At 39.8% G+C, this 18,660-nt stretch overlaps 1 protein-coding gene across 1 annotated transcript in view; it reads left to right on the top strand.

The window, feature by feature from the left end:
* wdr82 (WD repeat domain 82) overlaps window positions 1–18,660 on the top strand; it is a 27,636-nt gene extending 8,976 nt beyond the window's left edge. The window contains exons 3-9 of the mRNA XM_068052071.1: window positions 3,149–3,215; window positions 4,329–4,428; window positions 6,079–6,195; window positions 7,196–7,351; window positions 8,836–8,905; window positions 13,993–14,135; window positions 15,034–18,660. Of these exons, the coding sequence (XP_067908172.1) occupies window positions 3,149–3,215; window positions 4,329–4,428; window positions 6,079–6,195; window positions 7,196–7,351; window positions 8,836–8,905; window positions 13,993–14,135; window positions 15,034–15,063 (683 nt within the window). The 3' untranslated portion in view covers window positions 15,064–18,660. The remainder of the gene's footprint in view (window positions 1–3,148; window positions 3,216–4,328; window positions 4,429–6,078; window positions 6,196–7,195; window positions 7,352–8,835; window positions 8,906–13,992; window positions 14,136–15,033) is intronic.

The raw sequence follows: 18,660 nt of genomic DNA, 5'->3' as shown, positions 1-18,660 counted from the left end.
TAAAACAACTTTGTTTACCCATAAACGTTGTTGGCTTTAGTTTTTGAAAACCAGCTAAGAAACCAGTCACAGCTGTTTTGTATTTGCAGTACAGTGGTGGCATTCATGTCCTTGTCCCTGTGCAGTCAGCCAGTGCAGCAGATGTCCATACACTATTCTGCCTGTGCCCGTGCAGAGGTAGTTGTTTGTACAGTTTGAGGGTTTGTGACACCACCCGGTTGATGGAGATAACTGTACAAGCCACTGCCTTGCCTGGGCCAGAGACCAACATCACCCAGAAGGGACCAGGAGCTACTGCTTGGATGAGAGCCCACTATCTTCAGAAGATTAAAGAAACCACTCTGGACAAAGTTGTACAAAGTATTTGTTTGGCTAAGAGCTTGTTTAATTCAAGTTATAAGTAAAATGTTGTTACAAAAGGATTAGTATTTTAACACTTGTTGAATCATGCAGAACTGGTAATCCTTTTATAAAGTTGCAAATTCATTTCATAGCTTCTAATTTGTGATGGGGCTCGACTTCCTGCAGATCCTCGTTGCAATAGGAAGTTCAATTAACCACGGGATTGATGATTAGTCTACTTACAAATATTGGAGGCCAAACAAACTTGGGTCCTCAAAACATAGTATCTCAATTTGGAAGGTTCATGATTCTTAAGACGTGTTTGACTACAACTCAAAATTCTTCACAAGAAAGGGAGATCAATTTCTGAAAGCTGAGACCTCCGCCCGGATGGCCCTGTTCTTTGGAACTGATCTTCTATGAGTCATCCTTGCAAAATCTTTCTTATAGTTCTCATCCCAAGTATAAACAAAAGAGCCTACGCTTTATAGGCCCCTGGAAAAGGCTATGGAGTTCAGAAATTCTCTGAAGTAGGAACTTTGTATCTTTGGCGCACAGTGTGCATTTTCATTTGCCTAACTAACCAATCATTGCACTTCAAAAAGTATTTGGATGTTTTTGACATTGCTGCTATATAAATGCAATAATGAACCCCAACCAGGCTGAAGAATGCCCAGTAACTAATTGCTTCAAGTGGTTTCAGTGATTGACATGTAAAGGTCAGACTGTGATGGAATATAGGTATAATAGGCTTAATTAAGTAGAATTTGGAAATAGTGTATTATGCCTTTTAGAGTTAAAGATTGAATAAGTGGTCAGTTTTTAGAACTCACTGACATTCCCCTTTAAGAAGGTAGAAAATTTCAAGGTCCCTACTATGAACTAGAAACAGTTGGGAAATCCATTTGTCTCTGTTATCAGGGGCTTGGAAGATAAACACATACAGTGAAATACCCTGTCAGTAAGAGGTAGCAATAAACTTGATTGGTTTGTGCAGACAGGTCGGCTCCAGAGGTTGCTTTGGGGTGTCATAGGGCAATTATAGATAATGAAACAATAAATGGAATGGACTAACAGGAACAAGAGAGGTTGGGTAAACACAATTTATAAACGTTTTGACCAGACAAATGCTCACAACTTCAACAGCAAAGGAATTTCAGTAAAACATTAAGTGAAAATGGTAATTAAAGATATGGATTTTAAAAAGAAGCAAAACACACAGGAAGGTCACATCGAAATGCTATAAGTCAGATGGCACTTCAGAAATAGTATAAACATGAGAGGTTTTGAAGCAATGATTAGAAGTGTTGAATCCTCAAACAGTTCTTCTCAACTAAGGGGGATTTAAGGAAAAAATTTACTTTACATTTTTATGGATATTCTGGATATTTTAAGATTTTTGCTGTAACATTAGCAAGGTTAAACTTTTGGATTCTGTTTGAAATAAGATTCTGTTACATCTTTTAGTAATATTTGATATTGTGGCATACCTATCCACTTGGAAGTGTATTGCATGTTAAATTCTTTAATAAATCTATAAAAGATAATCGTCTCATGTAGCAATCTGTATACAATTACAGTGAACCCCCTCTCTGTGTCTCTTTAAGCTGCGATACGTATTGAAGAGAGTTCCCAGACCCTTTATAATATCTGGGATATTTATGACTTAGACATAATTAAAATTGGCTATCCAAAAGATGGTAATATTCTCTGTTGGTTTTCTTTCTTTCTGCACAGTGGCGCAGTGGTTAGCACCACAGCCTCACAGCTCCAGCGACCCGGGTTCGATTCTGGGTACTGCCTGTGTGGAGTTTGCAAGTTCTCCCTGTGTCTGCGTGGGTTTCCTCCGGGTGCTCCGGTTTCCTCCCACCTCCAAAAGACTTGCAGGTTGATAGGTAAATTGGCCATTGTAAATTGCCCCTAGTGTAGGTAGGTGGTAGGAGAATAGTGGGGATGTGGTAGAGAATATGGGGTTAGTGTAGGGTTAGTATAAATGGGTGGTTGTTGGTCGGCACAGACTCGGTGGGCCGAAGGGCCTGTTTCAGTGCTGTATCTCTAAATAAAATAAAATAAATAGTACAATTTTTTTGACCCAAGTAAGTGTCTGAGAATTTGTGTGCTTTGAGCTTGATAAAAGGAGATTAATAGGGATGTACTCTTGATTTAGTTTAGTCCCTATAAGGGGTTAAAGTCCTAAATCACTTCAAGACTAGGCCACCTGTTTCACAAAGACCAAATTGCATCTTGCAAATAACCTCCCAATATAACCTGCATCATCACTTCTAAGTTAAATGTTACCTCCTGGATCAAACAACGTCGTAAACCCTGAGACAGCCAATCATGATGGTAAAGCCATACCTGCGCTCTGTGCCAGACCCTGCAAACACAGCCTCCACCCCTTAGTATTCTGTTCCAATATTATAACCAAAGACAAATCAAAGCTATAAGATACTCTGGAAATGAGACTTGGGATGCTGGATAATGGAGGAAGAATGGCAAGCAGCTCAGAGTCACAGTTCCATAACAAGTCAGTAAAATGTGTGAATGCCAACTTAGTTCAAATACAACACCACTCCATATAATCCCCACCACTGCTGAATGTCTCATGTACCAGATAAACTTGGGGGTAACCTACATTTTACCATTCCATGATGCAGTGCATCAAACAAATACTGTGCTCCCTTTTAAATTTAAAAGTTTGTAACCTTCCTACTGAAACATAAAGGTGATCAAAATTTGTGAACTAGAATATAAAGCAAATGTTATTCCTTTTCAATTATATACATCCTATCTTGTTTCATTTTAGATACTATCCGCTACTTGTCACTTCATGACAACAAGTACATTAGATACTTCCATGGTCACAGCAAGAGGTAAGTGAAGTATTTGTATTGGTCAGCTCTGTTTAAATTAAAGGCTTTTCTATGGGCTGCACTTCGGTAGTGATCTATTCATGTGTTTTGGGCTGAATCTGTGTGCATAAAGTAATAAAATACCCATTTGGAGCTCTGATTATCCTTCACAAACCATGATAAATGAACAAGCCTTAAAACAGGCAACTATTGTTATCTCTCCTACGCATAGGTCAGTGTACTATAATGGTGGTAATGTTTCATGTTAAATATATAGAATGTCCTTTTTTCTGTATCCCTTAAAGGTAACTAGTTATCTTGAGTGTTTTCAAAAGTCTGACCGCCTTTAAATACTTTGCCAGTTCTTTATTCATGAATCTGGGTGCTCCTTTTTTCAGCAGACTATTTGATTATAGAGCCATTGCCGGCAGGCTGGATCCTATCATCGCTTAACGGCCATGCATATGTACTTTCCATCAGTGGTTACTTGAAACCCGACAATGCTGGGCAGTTGCTGGGATGGCTCCCCTTCTGTTCCATATAATAGCTTGCATTTTATGTAAAATCTTTTAATGTACAGAATATGCCATGGTGCTTTCCAGTTGGGCATTAAACCCAAGTTTGAGGAGGCAACTGAAAGTGCAGTCAAAGATGGGCTGATGTGTATTATGGTTGAGTAACTTGGGAGCTAGTAACTGTCCAGTGGTGCATATAGGGAGAGCTTAAAAGAGGTCTGGCACCAAGACCTATTGAACTATGTTATAGCGCAAATCTCATCTTCAGAACAGGAGAAAAAAAAGTAGACCCCAAACAAACTCTGATCATTTTCAGGCAGTTTTTCTGTGTTATGAGGAAATGTTATAAGTTGCTCCTTTTTAGTTAAATGGATACTATAGCAGTTAGTTTTATTAGCTTACAGCAAATAATGCTGTCTTTTTCTCCAAGTGTCAACTGTTGCAGAATCCTTTTGGAAAACGCTGCACATTTCAGCATTGCCCATAGAAAGCCAATACTTGAAGATGTATTTTGCAATTAAGCAGACTCTGTTACATTGCCCAGTCTTGAGGTGTGGAAAATTGTTCTGCAGCTCCTAATGTTGTGCTTGTGCTCTTTTTTTTTTTTGCATGCTTTAAGAGTTGTAGCATTATGTATGTCACCTGTGGATGACACCTTCATGTCCAGTTCCTTGGATAAAACCATCAGACTGTGGGACCTCAGATCGCCCAATTGCCAAGTATGTACTGTTTGTCTCCCATCTAAATGATTTGTGCAGCATTTGTTAGTTTTAGGGAAAAATAGTAAATATGAATTTATGGTGTCAGTTTGAATTAGTGGTATACTCTTGTCTCTGAGCTAGGAGGTAATTGGTTTAAACTGTACTCCAGGATTTAAACACACAATCTAGATTGACATTTCAACGTGGTACTGCCTTTGATGCGTTAAAACTGTGCCCCATCTGTCTGTTCAGGTAAATGTAAAAGATGCCATGGCACTATATGAAGAAGAGCATGGAGTTCTCATTATAAAAGCAAAATACTGCGGATGCTGGAAATCTGAAACAAAAACAAGAAATGCTGGAATCACTCAGCAGGTCTGGCAGCATCTGTGGAAAGAGAAGCAGAGTTAACGTTTCGGGTCAGTGACCCTTCTTCGGAAACTTGTTCCGAAGAAGGGTCACTGACCCGAAACATTAACTCTGCTTCTCTTTCCACAGATGCTGCCAGACCTGCTGAGTGATTCCAGCATTTCTTGTTTTTGTTGTGATGGAGTTCTCATTGTTTTGGCCATTATCATCAAAACAAGTTACTTGGTTACCTATCTCATTAGCTCTTGTGGGACTGAATCGCCAGCTGCTGCATTTGCGTATTAAACAATAGTGCACTTGAAAAGTAATTAATTTGCTGTGAAACCTTTGGGATTTACTAAGGATGTGAAAGACGCTTTATAAAGTTTGTTCTTTCTAACGTTCGTGATTTTCAAAATTGTGATTAACGCTAGTTTAAAAGTTTAAATATGTAAAGTTTTTAAACAACATGCAAAGTCCAATTTTTTTTTTAAAACCTCTTGCATTGCAAGTGTATAAAGTTTACTGGTTTTCAAATTTGGTGCATTTAAAAACTCAATTATAACAGTTATTCATCACTGAAACACCACTTCTATAAAATTATACTAGCTTTTGGAAAGTTGCCCAGCTCAGATGTCTTTATTTTGGGCTTGTTGCATTGATGAGTCAGTGCTATTTAGTGTTTCTGCAGTATTAATTTAAAAATCCTGGAGAGTTACTATGATATTTTAAGGACCAGATTGTCTGGTTTCAGAAGCTGAATGTGACTCCCAGTTAGGACACTGCTTCCCTAAGAGTGTTTTATTTATTGAAATAAACAAAAAGTGCTGGAAATACTCGGCAGGTCTGGCAGCATCTGTGGAGAGAGAAGCAAATTTAACTTTTCAGGTCTGTGACCTTTCATCATTCCATCAAGTGTTTTGCTAGAAAAGAACATTAATTTATTTAAAGGTGAATATTGTGGTTGAGTGTATGCTCTGCAGTTCTGCCACACAGTTAGCATGCTTAGCTGTACTGCAGTGGAAGAGGTAGCAAGCAGAGGACAGATGCTTTTCCAACCATAGGAAGAATTGCCTGAATCTTTGGCCTCCCCCGCTCAGTGGCTGGTTCTCGAGCAGAGGCCTGGCAGTAGATCAGCTGATCTCTTGACACAGATGTGCAATACAGATTGTTTTATTTTAAAAAATGACAAAATAGTACTCTTAAAGATAGTTTCACCTTTTAATGGGAGGGGAGAAAAGCGCAGCAATTGGTCATGGTTTTTTATTTTTAATCTTGTTACCTGCTGGTACTTATTTGCTGCTTTTATCATTTGCCCAGGGCTTAATGCATCTTCAGGGGAGGCCAACGTGTTCTTTTGATCCTGAGGGACTTATATTTGCAGCTGGTGTGAATTCTGAAATAATTAAACTTTATGATCTACGGTCGTTTGACAAGGTAAAATCTCAACTATATCAGTTAACTTGGTTTTGAGTTCCAGCAATTCCTATGGTGCAGCACTTTCCAAGAGTGTTATGTTCAAATGTATGTGACCAGTTTTGCTCCACTGGTAGGTAAGGCATTGTATGTTACTTCTCAAGTTAGGAAATGCATACTTGTACTGTCTCTTCTGATGTACTTGGCAGCAGTGTGACTGCAAGTCGCTAATGTATAATTTGGCTGGAAAATGGTTTGTGAACTCTGAGGCGGGAGAAGATAATGGGCAGGATCACTGTTGCATAACTCCTATCAAGGTTGTACTGATATCTTTGAGATGTATAGCAGAAGACTGTTTTGAAGGAACAAAATGTTTTTATGCCTTTGGTTGAGTGTACAACTGATCTACATTCAGGCTCTTGTTGGCAGTAGACATACACCCTAATTTTATGTTCTTGAGAATTCCAGATAGCTTCTACCCAACTTCTCCCAGATAGCCATGCAAAAAGTCGTCATGCTAGTACTTGTGTGATTTTTAAAAATTCAGATGGTACTTTGTACTCCATGTGTCATTGCTGTAGAAGCTATCCTCTGGCACTTCCCACGAAAGGTGACATCCTTTCAAATTCTATGTTGTCGTTGTACCCGAGAAACAAAATTAGCAGCAGACTCTTGGTGCACTAGGTTGGTATACCAGCAGTTGTGGGACATGGGCTTGCCCCAATTATTTACTTGTGCCGTTCAAGTTGTTTGGTGTGAGCAGTGGTGACGAGCTGATGCAACATGCTGCTCTATAGGTAGAAGAAAATTGAACTTCTGTTGAGTCACTGATACAAATTTGTCAGTGGCAGAAAAGCTTAGGCAGAGCCTGGGAGTAAATAGCCTTTACTCGAGCTGACTGGGAGAGGGAAGTGGTGAACCTAGGAGTTGTAAGTAAGACTGAATATGTTGTGAATTTTTTAAAAATTCAGTATTAAGATTAAACTAGAAAGTGAAAAGATTTTCCAACTTGTTTTGTTAGGGTCCTTTCGCCACATTTAAGATGCAGTATGAGCGGACTTGTGAGTGGACAGGATTGAAATTCAGCAATGATGGAAAACTTATGCTGGTGTCTACCAATGGTGGCATGGTCAGACTTATCGATGCATTTAAAGGAGCAGTACTGCAGACGTTTGGGGTAGGTGGAATTCTTATGAGCACATGATGAAGCTCACTCTTGTTTTTTTTTAAAAAAGGCATTTAGCACACTATGAAATGGGCAACAGCAGCAGGCCTTCAGAATCAAATAAATTTACAGCATAGAAGAAAGCCCTTTGTGTCTGTGCCACCACTTTGCTATAGCATTCTCACTTATATGGTCTGTTCCCATAGCCCTATATCTTCCTTTGCTTTAAATATTTATCCATGTTCCCTTATAGGATGCAGTGCTACCTACCTCAACCCTGTGGTGAAGCATTCTTTGCTCAAGGAGTCCGGCAGTAAGAAATTTCTCCTACTGGTGACCACTTGCCACTGACTGTCCCAACAGAGGAAATAGTCTTTCCTTTTTCACTGTTTTTAAAAAAAAAAACCTCTTCAAAATTTTTTAAAACTTCTATTAAATTTCCTCTGAGCCTCAATTCCAATAAACATAATTCTAGTATCAAATCCTTGCTACCCCTGGCATCACCTGACAAATGTACATTGCATTCTTACATTGGGTTTTGTAAAATAGGTATAGTGTATTATTGGCTTTTATTTTTTAACAGCTCTACTCATGCATTCAGGGACTTGAACTCCTATATTTCTGGTCATCCACCCCATCAGCACTCTTTCCCCCCTGCCCCCCACCCCCCCAAAGTGTTCTGTTCCATCCTGTTCATTTTTCCCAAAATGTATTGCCTCACATTTGTCCACATTAAATGACGTGCCACTTAGACCCATTCCACTACTTTTCTGTCGTCCTCCAAACGGTTTACGTTCCTCCTTGCTCCACCTTTTATGTCATCAGTGAATTTCAAAATTGTGCTCTTTGTGCCAAAGTCCAAATCATCTGTATGTATGAAGAGCCATAGTGGACCCCGCACTGACCCCTCTGGTGCACTGTACCCCAACTCAAGGAAAGCCCATTAAACCTAAACCTCTGTTCTCTACCTGTTGATGCTGCTACATTTCTTTTATATTATAAACATCACTTTTGTAATCCTCCCATACAGCAGTTTATCAAACATTCCCTCTATCCAATTGGCACTTAAAAAAAAACTCTTAATTTTGTGTCAAATACCATACGTATAACAAATCTTTGGCTGTTCTTGTTTATCCATGCATTTCTAAATGCTCTCCAATTTTATATTGAATTATGCATTTTAATAGTTTTCCCACAACTAGTGTTAGCCTAATTGATCTGTAGTTATTCAGGTTACTGTTCTTTTTGCCTCTTGGAGCGCAAGAGTTCAAATAAGTTGATATGGATGTTCACTTTGCTGCCTCTATGTGGCACGACTGTAGTTGCAAAAGGTGGGAAGTAAGTATCTTCTGTTAAGTGGCACAGCAAAGTGTAGCCTAACACACACTGCTGCTCTGAAGAGGATTGTACTATTTAAAAACTAAATAGTCTGTGCTTTAATTTCTCAGTTAGCAGAATGATGACTTTCTATTGAGCTATGCTGTTTGATGTTTTAGGGATACAACAACAACAAAGGTATTAGTTTGGAAGCATCATTCACACCAGATTCTCAGTTTGTGATGATAGGTAAGTCTTAGAATACCAATTCAAACAGCTTGGTTATGTATTTACTTTGGTAAAATACTCCCAATATTTGTTTGTTAGGGGTGTTAACATTTTGTTAAATTAGAGATGCCTTTTTTCAAAAGGTTTTTAATCCTTCCTGCAGAAGCGCTGAAAATTATGTTCTGTGTGTTCATTGAATATTACTAGAGTAGATTTAACCAATTTTAGTCTGAAGAAACTGGATCTCCTCATGGATCCCTTCAACAACTCTTGCTGATTTTATAGACAACTGGCTGAGGGGTAGGAGACAAAGTTGAGAAAAACAGTTGTGTTCAAATTGGGATATGACGAATACTGTACATAATATAGATTGTTGTACATGCAAGTTTGCAGACGGCACTATGTTAGGAGGCACAGTAAGTTGATGTAGATAGGAGCAGAAAGTTACAAAGGTTGCATAAACTTGATTTGTATTCCCTTGAATTTAGACGATTGAAGGGTGATCTAATCGAGGAATTTAAAATGATAAGTGGATTTGATAGGGTAAATACAGGTAAGCTATTTTCTTTGGTGTGGAAATCCAAAACAAGGAGACAGTCTTAAAATTAGTGAGGCCATTCAGGAATTAAATCAGAAAGAATAGGGGAATGCAGTCAAGGAGTTGAATGGCTTACTATTCCTATGTTCCTAAAGTTCTGCTCAAATGCAGCCCATGTGGTATGTTTGTGCTATAGCTGCCTCCTGCATCTGATTGCTATTTAGTAACCACTGCTGCAGATGTTCTTATGTTGTGAACAACAATCTGTTGGACAGCAGTGGTCCACTCCCCTTACCCAATCGCACATGTAAAATCACCACTTAGGCAAAGTACAAGAGGCTAGGAAGTTTATAGAACATTGAGGATGAAGAAAATCATACTGGATTGCTTCCAAATGGCAGGAATCTCACACTTCAACATATAATTGCATTAATAGACTTGGGATGTGTTTGTGATTATCTATTTCAAATGACTAAGTTCTGGACCTTGGACCAGTGACATTTTGACCCCCTAGTTTAGATAAATTGTTTTTGTCTGTTTAAACTCTTAAGACCTTTATATCGTCTATAACTGATCGCATTTAGCTTATCACTTCCTCATGACGGCACCACTCGAGTTGGCTGTCTATTTGGTAAATAGCGTGGATGTCAGCACGCATCCCATCTGCTAGCAAGGCAGTGCTTTGATGCAATGCCGTTGGTCTTACTTTCTTGAAATGAAAATCATTTTCTTCAAAATTGCAGAAATTAAGTTCCCTCTCTAGGAGATTCCATAAAATGGAGTTAAATTGCTTTTCCTCTGTCATTCAGGTGAGGGATGAAAGGGGCAAATCAAAACCAATGCTCTTTTTCACGATGGTGAAATTGCTCTCATCCTTGGGTCTCTGTGTACTGCTTTATGGTTTATTGGAGGTTTTTGAGGGTAATTAGCTTTATCAATTTGCTTTCTTTCTGGAGAAGCACCTGGGTCCTCTATGCAGACCTGTTGTATAATGCAACAGTTAAGATGATGAATGGCACACGGCAATCAAATTATCTCACTGTATTGAGTATTTAACAAAACTCTGTTTTCCTAATTTCTTAAGATTTAGGCTGCGTTTGCTGATTGCTGACAACACTGCCACAAGGTGGCGCAGTAGCGACGCATGCGCAAATGCAGCCTCATCGACTGAAACTTCACTGTCTGCGAAGTCTCGGGTGGCTGCCCATTATTAAAAATGGCGCTGCTTAATTTGTGACAAGCGAATTAAACCCAGACCCCCTTCAAGGCTGCGATCGCCACCTCCATCCCACCCCAACAGTACCCAACTCCCTCCTGCCATTGCTGCTTCACGTCGCTGTGTCCGTCTGCTCGCTGCTCGCTCCCTGCTTCACTGCATACCCCGCCCGCCACCCCGGCTGCTTCTCTTCCCCTATCGGCCACTCGCTCCCCTTGGCCGCTTACTCTCGGCTTTGCAGCTTTCTCCCTTTCAGCTGCTTGCTCCCCATCACCCTGCCACCCCTCGGCGGCTCGTTTCCCACTGCTGCTCCGAGCGGCATGGCAGGGAACAATCGGCTGAGGGGTGGTGGGGGCGGGGAAGGGGTGAGTGAGCGGCTAAAGTGGCGTGGTCGGGAGCAAGCAGCTGGGGGGACACAACGGCGAGGCAGGAAGCGAGCGGCCGGGTTTTTTGGGGGGTGGGGGAAGCTCCGAGGAGGGAAATCATGGCCAAAGTAGGGTACTGTTTTGGTGGGGGGTGGGGTGGTGGAATAGAGGCGGCAATTGTAGCCATTGAGTAGAGAGGCAACGCTCGGACTGGCATCGTTACCTGGTGATGTCAGTGCGTGCATGCACAGATTCATGCTGGCAAATGTTCGCACGCACTGATGACATTGGCAATCGCTCTGCGCAGGTTGTGCGTTGTCGGGAGACACTCCGTAAGATTTAAGAATTTCTTAAGGGAAAATCATGTTTAACTAACTTGCTGGAGTTTTTTGAGGAGGTAACAGGGTTAATGAGGACAATGAGGTTGATGTGGTGTACATGGACTTTCAAAAGGCATTTGATACAGTGCCATACAACAGACTTGTGAGCAAAGTTGTAGCTCTTGGAATAAAAGGGATGGTAGCAACATGGATACGGAATTAAAAGCAAAATACTGCAGATGCTGGAAATCTGAAACAAAAACAAGAAATGCTGGATTCACTCAGCAGGTCTGGCAGCACCTGTGGAAAGAGCAGAGTTAACGTTTCGGGTCAGTGACCCTTCTTCGGAACTGACAAATATTAGAAAAGTCACAGATTATAAACAAGTGAGGTGGGGGTTGGGCAAGAGATAACAAAGGAGAAGGTGCAGATTGGACCAGGCCACATAGCTGACCAAAAGGTCACGGAGCAAAGGCAAACAATATGTTAATGGTGTGTTGAAAGACAAAGCATTAGTACAGATTAGGTGTGAATATACTGAATATTGAACATCAGCAAGTGCAAACCTGAAGAAAAACAACCTGAAAAAAACAGTGGGTAAGCAAACTGAACAAACTAAGATGAAATGAAATAAATGCAAAAAAAGATTGTAAAAAATGTAAAAAGGAATGCAAAAAAAAAAGGAAGAAAAAATAACTAAAAATGAAAATAAAGTGGGGGGCTGTCATGCTCTGAAATTATTGAACTCAACGTTCAGTCCGGCAGGCTGTAGTGTGCCTAATCGGTAGATGAGATGCTGTTCCTCGAGCTTGCGTTGATGTTTACTGGAACACTGCAGCAATCCCAGGACAGAGATGTGAGCATGAGAGCAGGGGGGAGTGTTGAAATGGCAAGCAACCGGAAGCTCAGGGTCCTGCTTGCGGACTGAGCGGAGATGTTCCGCAAAGCGGTCACCCAGTCTGCGCTTGGTCTCCCCAATGTAGAGGAGACCACACTCTGAGCAGCGAATACAGTATACTGCATTGAAAGAAGTACAAGTAAATCGCTGCTTCACCTGAAAGGAGTGTTTGGGGCCTGGGATAGTGAGGAGAGAGGAGGTAAATGGGCAGGTATTACACTTCCTGCGATTGCAAGGGAAGGTGCCCTGGGACGGGGATGAGGTGGTGGGGGTAATGGAGGAGTGGACCAGGGTGTCGCGGAGGGAACGATCCCTTCGGAATGCTGACAGGGGAAGGGAGGGGAAGATGCGACTGGTAGTGGCATCACGCTGGAGGTGGCGAAAATGGCGGAGGATGATCCTTTGGATATGGAGGCTGGTGGGATGAAAAGTGAGGACAAGGGGAACCCTGTCACGGTTCTGGGAGGGAGGGGAAGGGGTGAGGGTAGAGGTGCGGGGAATGGGTCGGACACGGTTGAGGGCCCTGTCAACCACAGTGGGGGGAAATCCTCGGTTGAGGAAAAAGGTCATATCAGAAGCACCGTCATGGAAGGTAGCGGAATTGGCTGAGTGACAGGAAACAGAGTAGTGGTTAATGTTTTTCAGGCTGAAGGAAGGTTTGTAGTGGAGTTCCCCAGTGATCAGTGCTGGGGCCCATGCTTTTCCTGATACATATTAATGGCTTAGACCTTTGGTGTACAGGGCACAATTTCAAAGTTTATGGATGATTCGAAACTTGGAAACATTGTTATCTGTGAGGAGGATAGTGTAGAACTGCAAAAGGACATAGACAAGTTGGTGGAATGGGCGGACAGGTGGCAGATTAAGTTCAATGCAGAGAAATGTGAAGTAATTCATTTTGGTAGTAAGAACATGGAGGGACAGTATAAAATAAAGAGTACAATTGTAAAGAGGGTGTAGGAGCAGAGGGACCCAGATGTATATGTGCATAATTCATTGTAGGTGGCAGGACAGGTTGAGAAAGCAGTTAATAAAGCATACAGTATCCTGGGCTTTATTAATAGGGGCATAGAGTACAAGAACAAGGAAGTTATGTTGAACTTATATTAGACACTAGTTCTGCCTCAGCTGGAGTATTGTGTCCAGTTCTGATCGTCGCACTTCAGGAAACATGTGAGGGCATTGGAGAGAGTACAGAAAAGATTCACAAGAATGGTTCCAGGAATGAGGAACTTCAGTTACGAGAATAAATTGGAGAAGTTAGGACTGTTTTCCTTGAAGAGAAGGCTGAGAGCAGATTTGATAGAGGTATTCAAAATCATGAGGGGTCTGGACAGGGTGGATTGGGAGTAACTCTTCCCACTCGTGGGAAGTAATGGGTAAGAGATGCAAAAGTACCATGAACATTTTTTCCCCACAGCAAGTGGTTAAGGTCTGGAATGCGCTGCCTGAGTGTGGTGGAGGCAGGTTCAATTTAAACATTTAAAAGGGAATTAGACTGTTATTTGAAAAGAGAGAATGTGCAGGGTTACGGGGAGCAGACGGGGGAATGGAACTGAGTGAATTGCTCTTTTGGAGAGCTGGTGCAGACATGATGGGCTGAATGGCGGCCTCCTGCGCTGTAACAATTTTATAATTCAGTTATTTTCCAGACATAAAATTTGGGAGCTTTTTTTCGTGTTGAATTTGGATAAAAATTTTGGTTAACTTTTCTCTGCTGTTGGTATGAAATAGATTGTGCAAGAATGCAATTTAATGTGTTTTTTTGCAGGATCGGAGGATGGTAAAGTTCATGTGTGGAATGCAGAGAGTGGGTTAAAAGTAGCTGTTTTGGATGGGAAACATACAGGTCCTGTCTCTTGCCTTCAGTTTAATCCCAAGTTTATGACATTTGCCAGTGCGTGCTCTAACATGGTAAGTATGCACAACCATTTCTTAGAATAAATTAGGTTGCCACAATTTTTTAATGTGCATTTTCATGATTAGGATTATCCCTGCTCCTTTTATAGTACCTTGGTTGCTGACCCACCAACGATCAGCCAACTCAGCAAATACCTGGAATCTTCCTGATATGTATGAATTAATTCCACGCTGAGGAGTGCATTTGCTGAATGGGCCAATTGGCCAGGTGACAATGCAGCACAAGAAAAGTGCTGTTCCCCTGTGTCTTCCCTATTCTTTTCTGTGGTTGACAATACTTTTAGAGTTGTACTGAATGGGCTGCCCTGCAACCATCAGTAAATTTGTATTTTATGTTGTATGCATACTTGATTGTCTTACTGTTGTTTACCAGAAGTCAAGTCAGTTTGCAAACAGAGGGATTGATCATCCTATTTAAATTAGCCACTTTTGTGTAGTAAACTCTTGCACTGTTTTGTAGTCGAGCTAATGAGTCAAATGAGGATTGATTTGGGAAAATTAGTTTTCAGTCTTGGGGCTCCTACCATGGGAACTCCATAAGGAGATTAAGATCCTTTTATATTTCTGTTTTCAACCTTCTGTTTTGTTAGTTGTTCACTGGCTTACTGGTACTTTATTTCTTTTGCAAAATGATGAACACATTTTCTGCATTGTTAGCATGGTTTCCATTTCGATAAAAGACAGTCTTTTAGAAATTTAATAGGGAGTCTCTGGGTGTGTCGATTATTTGCTGGGGACCCACAGACAAAGTTTGGAAACCCCTGATATAGATGTTGCCAATAGCATTATTTGGCATACAATTAGACTGTAGACCAGTGCTTTGTTAACCCTGGTGCATTATAGTGTTTTAGTCACTTGGAAGTCTCTAGTAACTGTTATAATTTCTTCACAGGCATTTTGGTTACCTACAATTGACGACTGAAGAAAAAGAATTGGTATCATTTTTAATGTACTGAGAAGTCGGTAACAGACTGTATGCACAAAGATGGACGCCCAGGATTTTGTGGGTCTCTTACCACAGAGATTGATTTGAACTTGATTACAAATTGATGAGTCAGATCTTTGTGCTTGAGCATCATCAGTCATGGTGATGGTTACAGATACTTGCTGTGGAAATTCTCATAGAGGAAGTAGAAGTAAAGACACTTTTTTGCCAACCCTTCTCATCATCACATGGTCTTTAGATTTTGAACTCATCCCTACAACACAATTTTTTTTCTCTTAGGCATGTGCCAACTCCATTTAAAATTGTTATTGAAACTGTTAATTGAATATGCTGGGATTTCTTTTCAATGGAACCTTGCAAGTTGTCCAAGAACATGAACACTGTGCGAACCAGGAGATATTGGGGGCGAGTGCCAGTGTGGCTGTGATTTCATTTCATATCTCAGCCAAAACTTATGCTAGTAACTTGGTTTATAAAAACTAAGGATGCATTTCAGTGTTTCATCATAATGGATGTCAACAGCCTTCTGAAGAACAGAATCACCTTGATTGGATCAGATGGATGGCTTTACAAAAGAACTGAGCCAAAAACTGAAAATGCTGGAAAATATTCAGCTTGACCATGCAGCACCTTTCGAGAGCAAAAAAAAGGAGTTAACATTTCAGGCCAGTGACTTTTCATCAGAACTGTATCAACCTAAAATGTTAACTGTTGCTCTAGAATTTTTCCAGCAATTTACAGCATCTGCAGTATCTTGCTTTTGAGAATTGAGCTGATTGATTTGATTTACTGTGGTAATCAAAACCAATTTCTTCTTGCTTGAGTCTTGACCAGAAATATATCCCTGTTACTATATTGTATATTTGTACAGTTCAAAACCTGGCTTCAATTCAGAACATAGTTTACTTCAAGATGTTCTTGGGATATATTAATGTAAATACTGTGGATTGATTCTGGTTTTTGCTTTTTCTTTCACGATTCTGAAGGTATCTGAACTTGCCAAGTTCTGAAATCACACTAAATGCACTCACTTGTAGATTTTAAAATGATTTTTGTTTTCTCCACCATTCCCATCAGCATTTTGAGAATAGAATTGTTCTACAGTTTTTTTTTAAATCTAGAAAATGGATTGTAGTGAGATGTGTTCTGCAGCTTAGATTGAGTCCGTTTCTATAATTTGGGTGTTTTGATGTGCCAAAGATAGATTTCTGCAGTAACCAGGAAAGTATTGTTTACTATGCAAAAGTTGAGAATCTCCTGATTCATAGTGTTAGGTAGTCTAAGCAACTGTGATGTCCAGGAAGACAGAATTTTTCTTTTGGTGGAGGTTAAAACAGAATAAATTTCAAATTTATCTTTACAAAATGCCCCTCCCTTCTAGGCTTTTACTCTTCCAGGAAAATTTTGAATGACCTGATAGCTGTTGCTTTGCAGTTCTGAAGTTGCAGTCAAGGTCAGAATCTCAAATATAAAATACCACTCGTATTCAATTCTTCCAGGAGTAAGGTGGGGAGGGGAGAGAGGGAAGAAAAAAGGCTCCTCTTCAGTTCAACTTGGCTAGTTGACCAAGAAATGATGTTGGCCTGTTCCATGGAAATGTTAATAGCCTGGAGAATCACAACTTCTTGATTGATCATAGATTTAAACTTGTGTGGGGATTGGAAAGTTATCAATTTATTAAGAATTGTTAGAGGAGTTATTTACAAAATATAATTTTAACCTCTAGTAATTGTAAAAAGAAGCAACATTTCCTGTTACCCTTAAAGTATAGAAACTGCACCTAAACTAGTACTGACATTTTCAAATTACATAATCAGCTTTGCAGTTCCTCAGTTTCAAGTGAGTGCCTCAACTTTGACCTTTGGTCCTGATGGAAACTTATAGTGAAGAATTAGATTTTTAAGTACAAAATGACCACCTGCTGTTTGTGAAGTAAGCTTTTATTTTGAGTTATGGACTGTAAACATAATCTTGCAGCTAACATCAGATTGTGTGACAAACCTCTTGTTGTTTCCTGAGCTTTTTAACGTAGTCTTGTAAATACAGAATTTCTGTCCAGTCAGAGAATAAATACTGTGGACAAGATATATAATTAAAAGGAACCAATAATTTGTGTAGTCTGGAGATTTTTTCATTTAAAGTAATTCATAGATGGGATCAGACACCTGAAATACTAACCTGCTTTTTATCTATCAACCTGCTGTGCTTTTCTAGTGTTCTGCTTTCGAATGTTTGCATGTTTCTTTTTAACTTCCGTCTTTTTGTGGATGGATATTCTATCATTGTGATGTAGTGAAATTAACTGTTGTGTTGGTATGTTGTATTTACTTGATTTTTTAATGCAAAATTTTTAAGCTATGCTTTGTTCAGTAGTTTATAGACTACGACTTACGCTTAAAGAAATAACAGCCTTTCTTCTCTTCCCTATCTCCCCAAGACACAGTAATGTACAAATGGCTTAAGGAGAATAATAATTCTTTAGCTGATCCACAGCCTTGACCAACAAGCAACTGAGTACTATGCAATTACTCTAGGTAAAAGAATAATGTACCAATAGTATTGGAATTCATGTTGGTCTGGTCAGCTGATGCAGATATAGAATCTACAAGGATATTTAGAAAATACTTTCCTGATGACTCCTGAGAACATTAACTCATATTCTGCAGGCAAATTGCCGCACCCACAATTGAGCTTTTGAATCACACGATAGCTGGAGTGGGAGCTAATCATGTACAACATCATGACCATAACCCCTGTAATGGATTAGGAATCTCGTATAGGATACTCTTTATATCATTGATACTAAAGAATTATGAGGCATATCGTGTAAGTTCTAACGTGCAGTAGTACCCATTTAATTTGGGTCTTGAAAAGCAGGAAATTATTTTTGGCACATTAAATGTGATGTTTCACATGTTGCAATAAATTAATGTATAAAATATCTGTAGTAATTAAATGACGGTCAGTGTTAATGTGATATTTACTCTGGTTATTTCAGAGTTAAATGTATCTCCATAAATACTGTGCCTAGCAAGTTTCATTCCCTGTAATAATTGGTTATTTTGTACGCTTGCAGTATATTTAATATTTTATGCAGTTCCATATGAACAACCTAGTGTATGCTCTTTAAAAAGGACCAGGCAGCAAGCAGTGCATTGTGCCATTGAAGATGTGAGGGTGTAGTTTTGTGTTGTCAAAATCTCGTGCTTCCCCACATGCAGCAAAGAAATGTTGGTAGGCATGTCTTCCTCGGATGTTCCTGTCAAGTTCTTGGCATTAGGTCACTTTCCACTCTCTTGGCTCCGAGAATATCTATCAGGGGAGATTCAAGAAGAGGCAAAGCCTTTTTATTTTTTTTTAAAAAAGGAAATGGAGCACAGGGAAGTTTTTTAAACTTATTATTGTAACTTGTTCTTGAAAATGGTGAAGTTGTCCCTTTTACCTATAAAGCTGTTGTATTGCAAAACTTTGTATAACGCTGTTGCATATTGCTAGTGTATAGAAAACCTGTTGGAAATGTTTCTCTGTAAACTGTGGTAAAATTAAATTGTTGACCTATTAATTTCATCAATA

Source organism: Heterodontus francisci, chromosome 19 (genome assembly GCF_036365525.1).
Source record: "Heterodontus francisci isolate sHetFra1 chromosome 19, sHetFra1.hap1, whole genome shotgun sequence".
Classification (NCBI taxonomy): Eukaryota; Metazoa; Chordata; class Chondrichthyes; order Heterodontiformes; family Heterodontidae; genus Heterodontus; species Heterodontus francisci.
The sequence above is the reverse complement of the archived record's forward strand: the minus strand, read 5'-3'. Positions and strand labels throughout refer to the sequence as shown.